At 35.9% G+C, this 19,120-nt stretch overlaps 1 protein-coding gene across 6 annotated transcripts in view; it reads left to right on the forward strand.

Moving 5' to 3' along the window:
- NEK10 (NIMA related kinase 10) overlaps positions 1–19,120 on the forward strand; it is a 115,244-nt gene that overhangs the window by 22,043 nt on the left and 74,081 nt on the right. For all 6 annotated transcript variants that reach the window (XM_080385815.1, XM_080385810.1, XM_080385811.1 and 3 more), the window contains exons 14-22: positions 1,739–1,816; positions 4,731–4,795; positions 6,200–6,302; positions 6,409–6,537; positions 7,077–7,214; positions 8,561–8,606; positions 9,233–9,354; positions 9,546–9,648; positions 18,965–19,040. In XM_080385815.1, coding sequence (XP_080241941.1) covers positions 1,739–1,816; positions 4,731–4,795; positions 6,200–6,302; positions 6,409–6,537; positions 7,077–7,214; positions 8,561–8,606; positions 9,233–9,354; positions 9,546–9,648; positions 18,965–19,040 — 860 coding nt within the window. The remainder of the gene's footprint in view (positions 1–1,738; positions 1,817–4,730; positions 4,796–6,199; positions 6,303–6,408; positions 6,538–7,076; positions 7,215–8,560; positions 8,607–9,232; positions 9,355–9,545; positions 9,649–18,964; positions 19,041–19,120) is intronic.

The raw sequence follows: 19,120 nt of genomic DNA on the forward strand, positions 1-19,120 counted from the left end.
TCACAAACAATTTTCTCTTTTCCTCAGAGTTCGTTATTTCTAAGATAACTTCCTGGCATTCCATCCCCAGGATTGTATTTCTAAAATGCATTTTTAAATGTAATATTTAAATCAGCTAGAATCAATGTTTCTGAAAACCATTCTTAAAATTCCAGACACAGTCAGCTACACAAATGTTTAGGATATTAATACCAGCTAAAAGCTGTAGCCAGCTCTTATACTTTGAATGTCATCAAAGCCTTCAAGTTAGCTTAAAGCCCAAGCAGAGGTATTTCTAGAGGGACTGAGAGAACAGAGTGTGTTAAATTTTACTGGGAAAGAATTGTGTGTTTCAAAACTATTGGTTAAGAGGAAAGGAATGGAAGTAAGTCTAGAAGAAGTTACTTTTTATGCATCTTAAGCACTAAAATGGTCAATAAGCAATGCTGATTTAGACAACTTTTTATCCAAACAATGTAACTGCAGACATTTTAGGCTGACTCTGGTTTCATCAAAATAAAATACCGCGTATTTGAATTAGATATATTTTGAAAACAGTGTAACTTTTGGAGGACCTGGGAAATGATAGGATGGTTCTAATGTACTGCAGTACTTTAGCAGTGCATGATAACTGTGGTTATCAGTAAGTTGCTTAAAAATTGATGGGATGATGTATAGGCTGGGAAAAGGTGTTTCAGACTTCTGCCCCCACTCATCCTGTTAAAGGACCATGACCTCTCCCTTTGTTAAAACACCAGCTAATGTTCCCCTTTCAGATCAGGACACAGCTTTAAGCATGTTCATTTCAGCTGGAGTTTCGCCCTACAACAGCCTCTTTCATTTTAAATCCTACTTCCTCTGTGCTGATACAGTTTTGAGATTTGCTTGGTGAACAAGATGAAGGAACTCAGGTTTAAAACAGACAGAAGATTTGCAGCTCTTTCAGTTATGTGCTGAGAAAGTCAATCTAAGTGACCTCTAAAGGTTTATCTCATTCAGTGGTAAAAGTCTTGGTTCAGGCAGCTGAGAACCATTTGATTCTGCTGTAGCTGCCCTCTACCTGTCCATCCTGTGTCCTTGTCTCAACAGTAGCAGTCTGCAGCCAGTCTGCTAGCAGGCCAGAATGTGTTTATGACTAAGACTTTATCTCAACCCTACCTTCATGAACAGTTTAAGAAAACATGTCAGGAACTGCAGCAGAGCCTCTGCAGAACTGGCACATACTCCCTGCAACTCTGCTGGAGAGTAGTCTCCAACAGGAAGCATGTCAAGTAACTGGGAGCAGTAGTGGAACTAAATCTACCAGAGTCCATCTATCAAACCAATATGATGGATACATTAGATTACATAAAAATGGAAACTGAAACACAGTATGATTTTCACAAAATACTGCTGATGGCACAGATATACTTCTCAGGCTATCACTTCTGGTGTTGCTCTAGTTTATATTTATTGTGATTGGATTTTTGATTCCTGACAATTTATAATAGCCACATGGTGACAGGGGATCTGTTGCTGCCATTTCACCTTTAGAGATTGAAGCATTGCTTTAGTATCTGTTTGCAAGCTCTTTGTGGTATCAGTTTAAATATAACAATGATTTAATTCATATGTACATTTAAGTCATTTGAGTTTATAATTTAGGTGTGCAGTAGGATGTTAAGAACTTGTCAGTTGGTATTAGCTTCTGATTTATCTGAACAATGGATTTTATTTGTGTTTTCTGTGCAAAGGAGTGCTAATCTTTCTCTGTTTCCAGGCAAATGGCATATATACAATAGCCAAGCTGATTTTACCAAACAATGAAAGGAATGATGAAAAAGCTAATTTATTACAGGTAAGTCCCTTTTTTATCGTTGTGCATAGAAAGCCCCAAACAGTCTTAAGAATTTTTTATGATTTTGAAGTTTATTTGAAAATGCAGTGAAAAAATATTACTTATAAGGGGGAAAAAACCCCACCAGAACAAAATGAGGAGTAACAAACGGCTCAGGAACTAAAAGTTAAATAATGACTCTATTTCTGGTATTCTGTTCTGATCTACTTTGTTTCTGGCACCTCATACAGTGTAAAGGAAAGTGAATATTTTTCTTGTGATAATCTTTCCTCCACTTTTTCAGGCTGCCCAGCATCACATCTTCTTTTTAGTGCCTCAGTCTTCATTGAAATTCACTATAGATTTGAGACTGTACTAATATCTGCTTTTTTCTGGAGCATCTTACTGTGGCTGTTAAAATACAGGAAAAAATCACATGAAGTAGAGCAAATCTAAATGTAGGATAAATGTAGAGCTAATAAGCATAGAATGGCTCTTGGTTTTGCGTGTTAATACCCCCATAAATATACTGGTTTCAGTCAACTTAGGCTAAAAGTTATCAGAGCAATTATCTGGTAGCTGTTCTCCAGAATCTATGAAATAGTGTTGGCGTCTCTAAGCTGTAGGAGAGTAGTGCTTTGGGGTTCAGGGATGAACCTGCTGCTGCTGCGCAGGTTACTTATGTGGGCAAGTGTGAGGAGGTCCTTAGCACAGGTGAATGCAGTCAGGATCCTGCCCCTCACCTGGTCTTTGTTCTGGTATAACCCTGCACTAAAATGGCTACATAGCTACTCGATTATCAAATCAGGTAGACATGCCTGGATAGTGAGAGAAGGCATTTCCATAAAACAGGAAATAATTTATTGTAATATCATCTTTCTCATTGCAGTTCTTCTAGATTAAGGTTGGAGTGCAGATTCAGTGCATTAGGTACCTTTTTTCGGCAGCAAGGTTTTATAGTGTGCTTCAGTTAAAATCAGCTTAAGGATGAGAGAAATAAAAATCTTCCTGGAAGTATATGAAACTAACATGGAGCCTGATAAACCTGGAGCATATGCTCAGTACAGTTGCCTCATACAACTGCAAGAAGCTTAATTTATGCCCACCAAGATTTTAGATTCCAGCAGAATGCATTGGAAATAACTCACAGGAGATACTAGGCAACTGTAGTTGGGTTAAACACGAAGCCATATGAATTAATAATGGACTTAATGATCACATATGAAAACTAAATCTGTTTGAGGCAAACAATAAGAAGCATATTTTTTATGAACCCTTGTTCAGATTCTCACACTGCTATCTGTATTGCTTTTATCATTGTTACTGCTATGCAATACAGTTGCAGCCACTGGAATACCCTTTTTGAATTTCATAGGCATTTTTCTTAGAATTCCTGCAATGCTGATCTGGTTTCTTTACTGCTTCATTGACTGTGTTTTCAATAAATAAATTTTCACCTTCATTCTACCATACTACCTTAGTGATCTTACACCATTACTTCAAGGGTGGCAGTGATATCAATCATTTATTCTGCATACGTACCATACATAAAAATCATCATGCCTTAACTGAAGCATATCACAAATGTTAAATATTAATCTCACAACGCTAATGTCAGAAAGACAAGTATTATTTCAATTTAAAATATCTATTATCTCATTACTAATTTATTGTCATCTTCATTGATGGACTTTCTACAGCAAAATATATGTATAGTCTGTAAAATGAAAAACTTTCAAGGTAGCAGCTATGGCTCAGCTCATCTGGGTTATTTTATACAGCTAAGTTGTAACTGATTCTCAGTGGAATATTAGACATGGTAACACACCATCCTTCTGTGATGGAGAGCTTACTTTGGACTAAAAAGAAACATTGTAAAAGAGACCACTTCTTAGCATTAACATATGTTCCTTTTCACTAAAATGTCAAGTATCCTGCTTCTCTCAAAAGTAGCATTTGGCCTTTATTTCCTTCATTGAATGAATTTTCTTTATATTGAAATATATTTTTTTTTTTTAACATGGGGATAACATGCAGTTATCACTAAAACACCGTTGTTGTTGTCTAAGTAGGAAGTACCGTACTGGACTGTAGTAGTGGTTTAGTCACTGATGCAATAAAATAATTACTAATTATGTAAAAAGCATTTACTATTTGCATTGTTTCAGATATCAGTGCCTTATTTCCCCTTGGCTTACTTTATACAGTCATCTTTTGTCAGCCGTATATGTGCCATATTGTTGGCTCTTGATAAACAGAATTAAATATGAGTTGCATAAAAGCATACATGCCTGCTACCTGAGAGTAGCTGTTGTAAAAATAAGCTTTCTTCAGTAGAGATCAGATAGAAATTGAGGTACATAAAGATAGAAACTGAGGTACATAAAGATCTCTGTAAATACAATGAACCTAGCATTAAAAAAAATAATGTTGACCATTCTCTCTTTTTCATTTTTTTTTTTTTGTCTTCTGTTAGAACTTACGGTGTTTCACATGACATTTTTTACAAGAAGTTGCAAAAAGCTGTTTTTATGGCATCATTACAAAACCACTGATTACATTTACCTTTTTCACCATTGGAGAAGAGAACAGGTCTCAAGTCTTAAGCTATCTGCAAAAAAAAAAAAAAACCACCAAAAAAAACCCAGAGGTGATTAAAACTCAGATGTTCCTCAGTGTGCTATAGCTATAGTCACGCACCTTTTTTTTCTTACTTTTTTTTTCCCCCTCAGATGGCCCTGTCAACTTTTAAAATACAAAAGGAACTTAACATGTTTTTACTGTCTTCATTATCAGGTTAATAACATAATCTGGCTAGTCATTTAAGTACAAAGTTGACCAGTGTGTAAAGTCAAGAGGAATACTTGATGTTTATCAGTGGCTTTTCCATTTGTGTGTAAATAAATGTCTCATTAAGTTTTTTTTCCTGCTGTAGTGCTATGCTTTCAGAGCCCTGAGATTTCTCTTCAGTATGGAAAGAAATCGCCATATCTTTAAAAGGTATGTTAACAAAATGTTTTGTGAAACGCCTTTGGGACAGCTTGCAGAAGCTGTCACTCCAATCAGAAAGTCATGTGTTTAAATGTCATTTATTTTCAACAAGAAGAAATAGTAATGAGCAATTTCTGTCCTCTCCCACAGCTACAGATAGCCATTCCTGCATTGCATCAGTGGCAGCCTACAAGATTTAGACATTCAGTGTGGGGACTTCTGTTGTATGCATACCAGAGAAACTAGCTCTGTAGGGGCTTCTTCCTCCCCCATGAATCAATGTTTTAAATTGTTAGGGACAAATTTAATACTGTTGGAGATAAACCATACTTTTATCCTGAGGATTAGCAGATGCAAGTTACAGCCCTGGATAGTAGCAAGTAACTGGGAGCAGTAAATTTTTTCTCTGAGCCCTCCACTCCTTCACATGGGAATGACTTTGCATCAAGCTGGTTTACTTAGGAGTGTTGCTGAAAGGTTTGAATCAATAAGGAGATAATGTCTTTCATCAATTATCGATTTTTTTCTAGTAAGGTGACAGTTTCACCAGGTTAGCTATAAAGGTTGTGTGAAACCTAGCAGTTTGATTTGTGGGATTAGGATAGTAATCATGCTGCCTAGGAGGTCTGCCTGTCAGTACTGTTTCTGTATGATTTTATTCTGTATCAAATTACTAGAATTCTAAATATAACTTTAGTGCTATTTTACTTTAAAAAAGTGGATTTTGTACTAAAAGGGCCCTAGTCTGTAATGAATGTTCATGGTTGGTGTCAAGTTTTTAAAGTAAGTGCTAAATCTGAACTAATGTGCTGCCTTTCGTATTTTTCTAGATGCCTTAATTTTCTGTATTTCTACTTCTGCCAGAACTTTAAAAAGAAACAAAGCTTCAATTAGGCATGTCACTAATCAAATATTGCCTACTGTCTGTTAGCTTTTGCTTTTCTCAGTCCTTTTTATCTTTTAGACTAGACTTTGTGGTCAAAAATTCTAAGACCTGTGTCATGATTCTTTAAATGCAGACAAATACTAACCCTATCACTTAATGCGTTATGAGAAGGACCTCAGATAAAGTGATAACAGGCACAATATAAAGTATTATAAGAAAAATATAGGAAAATCTGGAAACTCGGGAGGTGTTGACTTTAAAGAGGCTTATACATGTTTGGAGAACTGGCATTTATATGGCATTAATACCCAACTAATGGAAGCTGAAGTCTGACTTTTCAAATGTTTTTTAACTCTTATGTATGTAATGTTAGAAGGTTAATATCTGAATAGATTGTAAAGAATCAATGTATTATTTGGAAGGTTCTAAAGTAAGTTGTAGTAATAAATATTGAAAAGTCTCTGCTGTGGATTAGTAGCTATTGTGTGCACTGTTTCTAAAATATACCAAAACTTAAACCTTTGTAGACTTTTCCCTACTGATTTATTTGAAATCTTCATTGATATTGGACATTATGTGCGTGATATCAGTGCTTATGAAAAGCTGGTGTCAAAGCTAAATTTATTAAAGGTAAGTGAAAATCTTCATAGCTTTGAGAAGCTGTATTGTTTTCAAATTCTTAGCATAAGAAAGGCATGAAATATGTTTATTTATTTGGCATTTAATTTATAACCAGGAGGATGAATTGAAACAAATTGCTGAAAGTATTGAAAGCATGAATCAGAATAAGGCACCTACAAAACATATAGGCAATTACGCAATTTTAGAGCACCTTGGCAGTGGAGCTTTTGGAAGCGTATATAAGGTAAACTTCACTTTTGGTATTTTACAGGTTTGAGGGGAAGATTCATGAAGGATGTCTAATACCTCTTGTAGGCACTACTGTTCTTTGACTTTCAGTAGGGGAATGCAGGTGTGAAAAGGCCTTTATGGATCTGGGCTTGTTGTTAGTATTTGCTGTGACTTTGTTTGTCCCCTCTTGTATTTATCAGATAGAACAGTGTATCCCTCAGGTTTCCTACTTTTACTTTATTTGAATTCTTTTCCACAAACATCATTTCTGTCTATTGCAAATGTTAATGAATCTGTGTAAAACCAGAAATCAAGTATGCTTTATCTGAAAATCAACACTGGGCACAGATAATGTTACTTCAAAGACTGGCAAGTTCAGCAGTGTACTGCTAAGCTGTATTGTGGGGCTCCAGTTTTTTATCACATCATACACAGAAAAAGCTATTATTGTAACTTCTGCAAGACAGGTTTGGACTCTGATTACTAATCTGGTAGCCATAATAATATCCTTTCTATCCCCATCCTATATAAAGTGTTTTGTCTTTTTCATAGGTTAGAAAGCATAATGGACAAAATCTCCTGGCAATGAAAGAAGTCAATTTACACAATCCAGCATTTGGAAAGGACAAAAAAGACAGAGACAGCAGTGTAAAGAATATTGTCTCTGAATTAACCATCATCAAAGAGCAGGTGTGTCTCATGGACTCCAGTTTCATGTGTGCGCGTTCTGCTGTTAGCATTATTAACTGTGAGTTCTCATGTGGAAATCTACCTTGCAGAAAAGGGCCTGGGGGTGCTGGTCAGCAGCCCTCTGAACACGAGCCAGCAGTGTGCCCAAGTGGCCAAGAAGGCCAACAGCACCCTGGCTGGTATCAGAAATAGTGTGGCCAGCAGGACAAGGGAAGAAATTGTCCCCCTGTACTCAGCACTGGTGAGGCTGCATCTCAGATACTGCGTTCAGTTGTGGGCCTCTCACTACAAGAAAGACACTGAGGTTCTGGAGCATGTCCAAAGAACAGCAACGAAGCTGGGGAAGGGTCTAGAGAACACGTCTTGTGAGGAGTGGCTGAGGGAACTGGGGTTGTTTAGCCTGGAGAAAAGGAGGCTGAGGGGAGACCTTATTGTGCTCTACAACTACCTGAAAGGAGGTTGTAGGTGAGGTGGGTGTCAGTCTCTTTTCCCAGATAACGAGTGATAGGATGAGAGGAATCAGCTTCAAGTTGTGCCAGGGTAGGTTTAGATCTGGTAATAGGAAACATTTCTTCACTGACAGGGTTGTCAAGCCCTGGAAGAGGCTGCCCAGGGGAGTGATTGAGTCACCATAACTGGAGGTGTTTGAAAGATGTGCAGATGTGACACTTCGGGACATGTTATAGTAGGACTTGGCAGTGGCAGGTTTATGGTTGGGCTCGATGATCTTAAAGGTCTTTTCCAGCCTAAATGATTCTATGATTCTAGGTAGCAGGGCTTCCAGCTGCTGTTATTTTTCTCTGATCTGTACAATATTGACCCCTTTTACCTGAATGTTGCCAATATTGAAACTGTTCTTACTGTAGTGTTAGCAGCAGTGCAAATGCTTGTTACTAAAGATTCTTTCTGTGTTGGCAGTATTTGAACTTTTTTTCAGGGATTCTGTAAATTAAGATTTTAATAGAAAACTGATGAGTCTTTGTGTCATTTAATGCATACTTGGGTTTAAAATACAGTGAGAAGAAAACCTTTTTTGTAACTGAAAATTAAAAACCTGACTGATCAGTAGTGTTCTTAGGCTGAGAAAGCCCTTCAAACTTCGTTTACTCTCTTTCAGTTATTAAAAGGAGAGGGGATAGGAATCACATTGTATTTTCCTCCTGGTTGCTCTAGTAATGTGCAACATTTCTCTGTGTTTGCTGTAGCAGTGAAGGTGTACTGCACTGCACTTCACAAGTTTGTGGAATTCTTGTGGAATCCTTCCTTTCAGTGTGCAGCTAAACATTATAAATGCTGTGCCATCAGTTTAACTATTCTAAACATCTACATTTCTTTCCTCGTTGTAGCTTTATCATCCAAATGTTGTACGGTATCATAGAACCTTCTTGGAAAGTAAGTATAAACACAGAGAATTACCACATTTTACATAATGCAGAAATAGAAATGTACAATAAAACCACTTACAGCTTGGAAGCAGTGTGTCAAATTTGAGCAATAAATGGTTAAGATTTTCTTCAAGGACTGTTACAGTTCAGACAGGCTTGTATGACTTCAAAATTGAAGAAATGGTGAGAAATAATGCTTATCTTCGTTCATCTAGTAGTAAAACTAGATGTAATATAAACATGTAGACAGCATCATTCTCATCCTATAGAATTAAAGATCCAAAATTTATAACTGGAATGCTAAATGGAGAAAAACTACAGTGACTAGTAGAATGCATGATATAGATTGCTCAGCCATATTGTCTTAATTTTCTTTTTTATAAAGAGTTAGCTACATACACCAGCCTGCTGAATGATTATCAGGCAGTGAATTCCTTATAGCTGCTGTGATATAAATTGAGGAAAAAATGGAATAACAAGGAGTAGAACTGATTAAAATGTATTTGTACAAACACAGTTTTAAGAAGTAAAAAAATTAACAGCTTTTAAAATATATTTTAATCTCAAATACTCTATTTTCAAATGCCTTCTGTATAAATGTAATCTTCTGTTCATTCATTTTCTTTTATGCAGATGATAGATTGTACATAGTCATGGAGCTCATAGAGGGAGTGCCACTGGGAGAACACTTCCACTCTTTGAAAGAAAAGCAACAACAGTTTACAGAAGAGAGAATATGGCGAATATTTATCCAGGTAAGGGCCTCCATTCTTTTTGTTTCCAGAACTTTCCTGCATGTAGCAGCATTTATGTTTGTGAGGCTAATAAATGACAAAGTAATGCTTATTATATCAGGCACTAATATCAGATATTAATTTAATTTTATGTGCTTTTATTTAGATTGTAATTAAGAATCTTTGTAAAGCTCTTTTTGTTTGTTTTTAAGCTTTGTCTAGCTCTTCGTTATTTGCATAAAGAGAAAAGGATTGTTCACAGAGATCTCACTCCCAACAATGTCATGCTGGGGGATAAAGACAAAGTTACAATTAGTAAGTAGAAGTACTTTACTTGAAGAGAATTTCCCATGATGTATGCGAGTAGAAATTCTTTACTGAAACTCTCAGAAGGTTTCAGATTCCTGGACATTGGTCACCATACTTATAAGCTAGTAAATTATGGCATTATTATGCTTTTGTGTAAAATAATTGCTAATGCAAGTTTTGTGATCGTTGCCACCAGGTGTCATCATCCATGACTATATTTTTTGAAGCTATGTGTGTCAGATAACATGGAGGAGATGGTTTAGCCCTAGAAAAATTAAATTAGTTATGCTTCAAGGCCTGTTTTTCTTTAAATTGGCAATAATATAGAGAGAACCAGATTAGATAACAAGTGCTAATGAACATAAGGTATAGCAGCCATCTGTTCTATTCCAGTTCTCCCATACAATTGTTTAGTATCCATCAGTTGTTCCCAGTGATCAGCTGCTGTGAGGTGCAATTTGTCTAAGCCTGTAGTACTGAATATTTTTGATGTATGCTTCTATAATCTTCACAGTGTGGAGGAAGGTGCTTAGGCAGGTTTCAAGACAGGCTTTGAAAGACATGTATGTGTGAACAGTAAGAAGTTTTACTCTTTGAGTGAATTATCACAACCCAGTATGTACAGCAAGCCTTACAAGCAATTCAGATACTGTAGATTCTAAAACTCTCAAAGAACTACTGCGAGCTTTCTTACTGCTCATGACATAGAACTAGATAAACAATTTGAATACTGCAGAATTGTTATAAGAAGTCTTCAAGCAAAATCAGTCTCTCTTCTTTAAAATAACAGGGAAGTACAGATGTATGGATGCACCCAACCACAAAATAATAGGCAAATATATTCAGTAACTGTTGTTTTATAGTAAATATTTATACCTGATGATGTGCATACTTACATTTATTCATTATTAAATTGTATGTGCTAACCCCCCTGACTCTTAGTAATGATACACTTTTGAAAAAGGGTGATTTAATAGAGCATTTGTCCCTGAGTGATGAAAAAAATATTCAGAATATTATTTTAAAGTATCATAAAATTGTATTTTGTATCAACATCCTGCCACTGAGGGGCACTCTTGCCTTGATTTAATACCTTTGCCTTATCTCTAGTCCAATCTAGATACGGTGTAAATGTACTTTTAAATGTAAGGTCAAAATTGCCCTTGAAAAGCATTTATATTTCTGTCAAAGATTTATAAGAGCTGAGGTAAATTGGAAGAACTGAAACTTATTTTGACCATTTCTACAGGGATTCGTTCAAAACTGTTGCAATATTTAAGCAAACACTTCGTTTAATACTTTATTACCAGTATACATAGCATTTTTGGAGGGAGCTGAAGACCTTTTATCTATTACTTCTGAATTTTACTGAACCTTGTTCTTTTACAACCTTAATGAAATTAAGAATAATTTACTTTCTTTCTGATGATAGTAAATATGTACTGTATTGGTGCTTGCAGTGGTATTACACCTAACCCATACAGTCTATGTATGCCAAAGACGGGAGCATTTGTGCTCTTGATAGTTATATCTCACAGTATTTGTGGATAAGTATACTATTCATTTGAGAATTTCAAGTGGTTCTAGATGAAAGTTAATACAAAAAGTCAGGTGAAGGTGGAAGGGTATGCTCAAATATTGAGAAAACTTAAATCTGCCTCTGCAATGAATTTAATCTGTCAGCTTTTATAAAATGAGGAGGTCTGCTCTAAGATCTACAAGCTGCACAGTCATCCTAAAGAGAGAGAGTCCAGCTTTCTGGAGTCTTTCAAATCTCAAAACTGTCCAAAATGTGTCTTGATCTAACTAGAGTAATATTGCTGTGGACTACCTGTAAAGCAGTGTTGTGTGACTATGTAATTAAGTTATGGCCTCTGGTGGTTCAAATTATTTTGCTCCATAAAAGAACCTTGTATATCTTGTACTACTGTTCTTTTTTCTTTTCCTTAGCCAGTCCTTCTGGAAACAGTGACTTCTGTTAATCTCTTGTTATGAGAATCTGCTGGATGACAATATAACAAAGGCAGTTTATTCCTCTAACGTAACTCCTCCTCCTGTAACTAATGTTCACCAAATATGTTGTCTTTAGAGAGGTGCCTTAGTTTCAGGCCATCATGGTAATTTTGATTAAAAAAAGAAAAAGAATAAAGTGAGCAATACATGGTTGCTCAATGAAGCACTCAAAAGTGTTTCTATAGGCTAAGGCTTTCATTCTGTACTGTGTATGGCTATGCAGCAGCCCCAACAATGAACCGCTTTAAGAAAGTTCTGGGACCCACAGGCAGATGTATGTGAGAACTGAGCCACTCACATTTCAAATCCCATGAAGACCTCTCATACAGTTTCTACGTTGATTGAAAATGAAAGGAGTGCATAGTGTGGGAGACATTCCTTCCTTGCTGTCATTACAGAAAAAGTAAACCTGCTAAAGAATTATGCTTGCTTGTCCTGAATTTGTAGAGAAATGTTCTACAGGTGGCCCTTGTAGCACAATTCCAGCAGAACTGGCTAGGCAGGGACCTATGGTGAAAGGTGGCTGAAAACTAGAATTCATACAGGCAGAGGACTCTGCAACCAGTCTGGCACAATGTAAGGTTGAGCTACGAAGGGCCTTTTCTGGAGGTGGTCTCTGAATATTATCTTTATAGGTTTTACTGAAAAAAGAATACCTGAGGTAATAATAGAAGGATTTTTGAAACTGTATGGTCACACTGTATTTTTTTTTCTTAATATCAGGTGTGATTAGACACTATCCTTATCCGGATCTTTGTGTATTGTTTTATTTCTAAACTTATGCAAGATATGAAAGTCTTAAGCCCATCAGGTGCTTCATTCTAATGTGAAGGTTGTATGACTTCCTTTGTATTTCCCATGACATCTTTTACACATGTCAATTAAATCTGAATTATCCCAGTCTTTTTCAGGCTCTTTTAAGTCATGTGTTGTTGCAAATGGAAATAGACATTTACAATCTGATCCTAGCCAGGCTAGTGGCAGTATAAGATCTCTGTTTCTGAGAGGACTTTAAGCTTGCTGTTGTTATATAGTCTCCAGAACTGCCCACCTTACTTATTTGTACTGTTTCATCTATGACACAAATTTGATGGGAAAGGGGCCATGACTACCATCTCTTAATGTTGGTACAGCATTTAATCATAATTGGTTGAGCTACAAATGCTACAAAAATGTAAATATTAAATCATGCTAAGCTGCAATTTCATAAAAATCTCATTCTAAATTGATAGAAAAGTGTTACTGAAACTGTACCTCTCTGGTCAGGTTGAATGTCTGATTTAGTATTTCTGACACACACCAAAAAAAAAAAGTAGAATTTTAGGCACAGCCTGAATGACAGTTGTTTTGTATAGCATTTTAGAGATTCATTGAACCAATATTATCTGTGTCTCTTGGTTTAATCTTCACAGCCTTTTTATATAAGACATTGAGAAGTTACAGTTTTCTGAATTGAAAATGCGTATCTGCTTTTATTGCAACTGTATTTTACTGCAGCTGTATTTTGTTTCTAGCGCAGCATATTTCTGTCGAGAGCTCTATAGCTGCATCTGTTCGTAGGACAAAACGTAGGACTCTGTAGATCATTGCTTTTCCTCAGTGTCATCTAGTTGCAGCAAGCTTTATAACTTCATGGTCAGAAGTCTGTGTGGAATCACTTTGACAGGTGATTTCAGGTCTGCTATCAAGAATTGTGAAAGATTCCATATTCTCTTTTGGGTGGCATACTCTGTTTAATGTTTAATACACATGATACAATAGCAGCAGAAACGATCTGTATGGAGCTGAAACGTAGGATTACATAGCAGCAGAATACTAGTTTTGAGACAACTCAGCTGTCTGATGTACTTCTAACCACAGCAGGCAGCCATGAAGTGTCAGAACAGTGAGGTGAATGAGACTTGAAAAGTTTAAATAGTCTGGATGCTGGAAGAAAGCTACCTGTTAATTTTGTAATTCAGAATACTTGTGATTCTGTGCCATGCCCAGAGAAGCAGGGGACATGAGGTAAAGTAGGTATAACTAGTCACTACTTTTCGGAGTCACTTGAATCAGTGCTAAATTTTTTTGTGGATTATATGGCTCATTTAACCAGTCTTCATTATCAGAATTGCTACTCTTCATACTAAGATTCAAGGACATGCTTGTAGTACTTAATTTTCAAAGTTTCCATAATAATTGGCTGAGCAGAATTTTTGACTCGTTTATGTTTACACTGTAAATCAAACATTCTGGATGCTATTGGTGGATTAGTAATTGCATCTCTCTTTACAAATCTTAGTTCTATATGTGGATCAACGCTAATGTTTTTAGCGGAGAAGTTACAAGCTTTACAAAACTGACAGGTGGTAGACTGAGTTTACAAAGCATTGATATTAGCACACAGAAAGGAGAATGATAGAATAGCTAGAAGATGCATTCAGGAATTATAAGAAATTAATTCTATTCCTATTCTATTGATGAAAAAGAGTGGAGTAAGTATGTACTACTATTGATTACATTTCAAATGATCTTGATTTTAGGATATGAATTTATGGAAAATAAAATTAAAGTTCTATTTTTATCTTCCAGATCACTGTAACTTAGTAAGTTGCTGATGAACTTTCTTGATTACAGTTTCAAACATGCTGAAGAGAAACAAATTGAATTTGTCTCATCCTGAGTCTTTCAGGGTAGAAGAAGCTGTTCAATGGGGACACAGTGAAAATCTGACCTGAGCAGCTCTGAAGTTCACTTGTGTGGTGAATTTGATACTCCATTCATCTGTGTGTTTTGCTTTGCTCTTGGTCTTTGTGTGCATATTTGATTTTAGGAAAAATTAATGGCATTTTCAAGTAGGGTTCAAATCAAAATCAAGGCAACAAATATGCAAATATGAGATCAGTGTTGTTAAGATGCAGTATTTGGGAAATTTTCTTCTTGTTACTGTAGAAGATCAGTCTACTAGATGAAATCTTTGGGAAGTAAGATGGCAAATGAAAAACCAGATTCTGTCAATAAAAGGAGAAAAAAACATTGCAGATACCTAAAATGCTCATTTAAAGAGACTTCAAACATTTAGAAAGTTTTTATAATTTGGCTATTACAAAAGTGGAGAGATCATTCTGTAGGAGGTTAAGATACTAGTCAAGTCAGCCTACTCATTTTTTCATAGTTCTTTCTTCTTTTTATGCCCTCTGCCCCATCATGTTAATGCTTTCTGAAACAATCTTACTTCATTATCACTTACTCTGCTACCCTAAACGCAATGTAAACAAGTGAAGAAGGGTGTTTTACAATCTAAATGATTATGACTGTATCATTCTGTGTTAATTTTCTTCCTATTTGAGGACTGTCTTTTGTTTGACTATTTTTCAATGAATTAAAAAAAATATTTTTTTCTAGATTCCTGAAGCTTAATGTTTACAATCATAGTACAAAGTCTGGTCAAGTATGATAACACCATGGAGAGATATGACTATTGGTAATGAATTGTTGGTGAAATTGTGTGTCTTGTCATAGTTTATAAAGTTCCATCTAATGGTGAAAGTTTGATAGTTTTTTATTGTCTTTGAACAGACTTTAAAAAAATCTTCATCTTCAATGAAGTTTGCCAAGCTTCCAACTTATAGACAAATTAGCTGCAAAGAAATTACATCAGTTGAGGTTGCACAGTAGACAAAGCACCAAAAACTATTACCATGGAAATTTTATTTTAGAAAACTTGTTTGCTAGGTTGGTGTACCTACCCTTCCCCTCAGTTTACAAACTCTCATGTATTAGGATGGTACAAAAAGTTGTAGTGGTGATATGCATGCAATTCACATGAACCTGAAAAAATTAGTGATGCTTAAAACTGGAAAAAGTATCATTTTTCCAAAATTACATGTTCAGGTGAAAACAACCATTATTTTTCAGCAACAGAAAACCTTTGGGCAGGTAGGTGGATCTTTCCACTGGTGCCATTAAAGCTCCAAGACTGCTTCCTCATGGAGATGTGTCATCCACTAGCATTTTTGGTTTTCTTCAGCTGTACTACAAAATAACCGTTGTTTGTTTTATTTTTGGTCCAAAAGGAGTAGTTTTTACTTTTCAGGAAGTTGGGACAATCTAACAGTTGAAATAAGGGGGTTTGTTACTTTTTTGAGATGAAGGAGTTGCCTCTCTAATGCCAATTTTATTTCTGCATTGCAAGATGGTGTGGTAGACAATTCAATGATTTCAGGACTGCAGTATCAGGTCTGTGACTAGATTAAAGCAGCATGAAACTAGCCTAGAAAAAGGGTGAGCTAAACTCATCAAAATGTAAGTGCCAAATGAGCTGGTTTCCAGAGAGTGCAAGAGAGGGGCAGGACTGGCTTGATTACTAGCTCATCTTTCTCATAGAGTCTTGCTCTGAATCACTAAGATGGGTTTATAGTTTCCCCTTTGGTTGGATTGATGCAGCATACACTTCTGCATCCTGATGTTGTTGGCTGGCTGGCCTGCCTGCCCTTTCCCTTCCTCCTGTTTTGTGCTCTCTCTTTGCCTTAGCTCTTACCAGCCTTTCTTTTGGTTCATCTAATTTGTTGGTTTACAAAGCTTTCAGTGGCCTTCTGAGTATGATTCTCTAAGGGCTTTTCTTTTCTATTTTTCTCTGGCCACCTTTATTCTAGTGATATTTGTCATGATACCTGTCAGCATTGATAAAATTCCTTTCAGCAAGTGCACACAACACTTTTGTTAATTGGTAGGTTGCTTTTTTGTGAAAGTGAGAATGGAACTGTAGGAAAATATTTGGAAGCTAAGTTACGTATTTCATTCTGAACTTGGTGAGATTTGTGATCAGATGCATCTGCATTCACAGATGTGTGTGAATACGTTAGGTCTAGCTTCTGAGGAAGGGCCCATTCCTGTACTTAAGAGATATGTCTTAATGCTTCGTGTACCACCGGATGAATTAAATTGAGATGGTTCAGGAAGGATATTTTCTTTAGTAAGCAGGATTTTTGATTTCAAAAGTGACCAATGAGATCATAACATAAAAGTCACTAGATCAGGTCAAAGATTTATGTGCGTCTCTGTGCTAAAAGCTGACACTTGGGTAAAATTCGTAAGAAGCTGATCAAGTATTGAGTTATCTTTCTCTCACAATTCCATTCCAGCTTCTAAAAGACATACTGCTATGGTGTGAAGCTGTTTCAGGAAATTGCCAAATATGAATTGTCACAATGGGTCCCCGTTAATCAAGTCTCAGTTCACAACTGAAACAGTGCATAGCGTTAATAGGGGTCATCTTTATATTTGGTCATATTTTCATTTAACGGTATAGGAGGCAGGCCTCTCTCAGTTCTCAGAAATTGCTTCATTTGTTTGTTAGTTATTGTAGCAATTTTTGGCATCAAATAGCAAATAAAGTATCCTGGAGTATTAAAAGTTGTAGACTGATTTATAAGCTTCAGACAGATGCCTAAATAAATTAAAAGAAGCAATTTCACTAATTCGATGCAGTTCAATATTTGCCAGTTTATTTTCATTCAATTCTGTATTATGGGCCTGAAAAAGTTAAGAAAAAACATTTATGTTTAATGTAAAGCTGATTGTCCTTTGCTTTACATTCCTTGGCTTTGGCAGCACCAGCTGTATTTAGGAGCTCTGACTGGTGTCAAGGTAGTTTAGCCGAATCTGGAAAAAGTTATTGACCATCAGACAGGTTTTTTCCCTCCATTTCTGAGGACCTGGGTCTAAAAGGCAAATAATATATTTACTCCATCTGGCTGAATTTTCCCCTTGATTCCTTTTTTCCAGATAATCACTAATGTTATATTAAAATAGACTACTTTTAGACTGAGATGTCCAGCTCTCCTCTTCCCTTTCCTAAATCTTTCAACCACCAGGAACTGAATTTATTGATTGATGTAATGTCTTAATACTCTTTCTTCATTGAATATTATGTGAAGGATTCCAAAGGAGGGAATTTAGAATGATTCACCCCAATTAATTCAGGGAACTGTCGACACTGCAAATATCTCTGGTTCTTTTGGGATTAATATTCCCTGGAGTGAACTGTCTGAGGGCTGTCTTAACTCAAGGGCAAAAGGGAGGCTTCTCAGTGATCCTGTTAATTTAGCATTCTTTCTACTTACATTTTCCAAGCACTACAGAGCTAGTCCTTCTTTGAACATTTTGTTCAAAGAAAAATGATCTGTGGCCTGCGTACCTAGGTTTGGCTTTCTTATCAAAGGCCTTCTGAATAAGAGAACTATTGCTTTTCAGACATTCAAGTCTCACACTGAACAAGAGCCAGCAGAAACTAATTTTTCTTACCTGTATTTCTTCTGGTCTGTGGCTTTTTTTGATGAGTAGAAAAATGATAACTAAAATTTTTATGAACTATCTCACTGTAAAAACAATTGGAATAAGAATGTTATGGGCTCTGTCCAAGTAGAACAGAAGCCTTAAAATATTTTAAAGAATATTATTTACCATAAAATCCTCCCACTTCTGAAGTAGTATTACAATAAAAAAATTATCAACAGACTTTAACAAGTACGGTAATTTTCTCTTGCTCTCTGTGCTTGGATTTAATAAAGTGCAATGTATCTTAGCTGCATTGTTGTGTTGAGGCAGCAGTAGAGTACTGAACTGAAAAAAAAATAAACTTGAAACTGTTTGCATGGAATTTAGATTAAAAATATAGTCTCTAAAGACTGTGTGACAATTTTGTAAAAAAACTACCTGCTAATTACACAAAAGGCACTCGTATTAACATAACAGCATGGTCATCTAAATTTACAGCTTTTGTCCCAAGGTAAGGCTAAGATTCACTGTTATTTCTTACCAAATGCAATCTTTGAACATGAACTATTCAGAGATTAGACCCCCCTGTACTCCTTGGAAATTAAATTTCTGAGAAAGTCAGCCCTTTCCAGCTATCATAATTTAAAGGGAAGTGAAATAATTACTAACTTCATTACATTATTTTTTCCATTAATTTGGGCATTAGATCACTGTTTATTAGATACTTACAGTTGTCATGCAGTTTGGTGGAATATATTAATTGAAGCCTGAAACTGGTTATGAATTGGATTGAAAGCATCAGAGGTGTGTTTATAATATTTTTAAAGCTGATAGGCTTGATTTAAGCATAAGTTGTTGATTAATGTGGAAATAGGAAGATTGTATGGTCCAGTACTGTTAAATGTAAACAATTTAAAAAAAAACAACCCAAATTTCCCTTCCACTGTCACCTAACATTTCAGCTGTTGTGATCTAGCACTGATTGTCATGCAAAGAGGGTGGTTACTGACCTGTGAATCTTTTTTTTTTTTTTTTTTTTTTTTTATTGTAGCTGACTTTGGACTTGCAAAGCAAAAGCAAGAAAACAGCAAACTTGCATCAGTAGTGGGAACCATTCTGTACTCATGGTAAGTACTCCTGCATATGACATTCAGTCCAGCGAGTTCCATCTTCATGGTTACTTTTTTGGAGTAGACAGGCAAGTTAC

Source organism: Falco punctatus (genome assembly GCF_963210335.1).
Source record: "Falco punctatus genome assembly, chromosome: 4".
Taxonomy (NCBI): Eukaryota; Metazoa; Chordata; class Aves; order Falconiformes; family Falconidae; genus Falco; species Falco punctatus.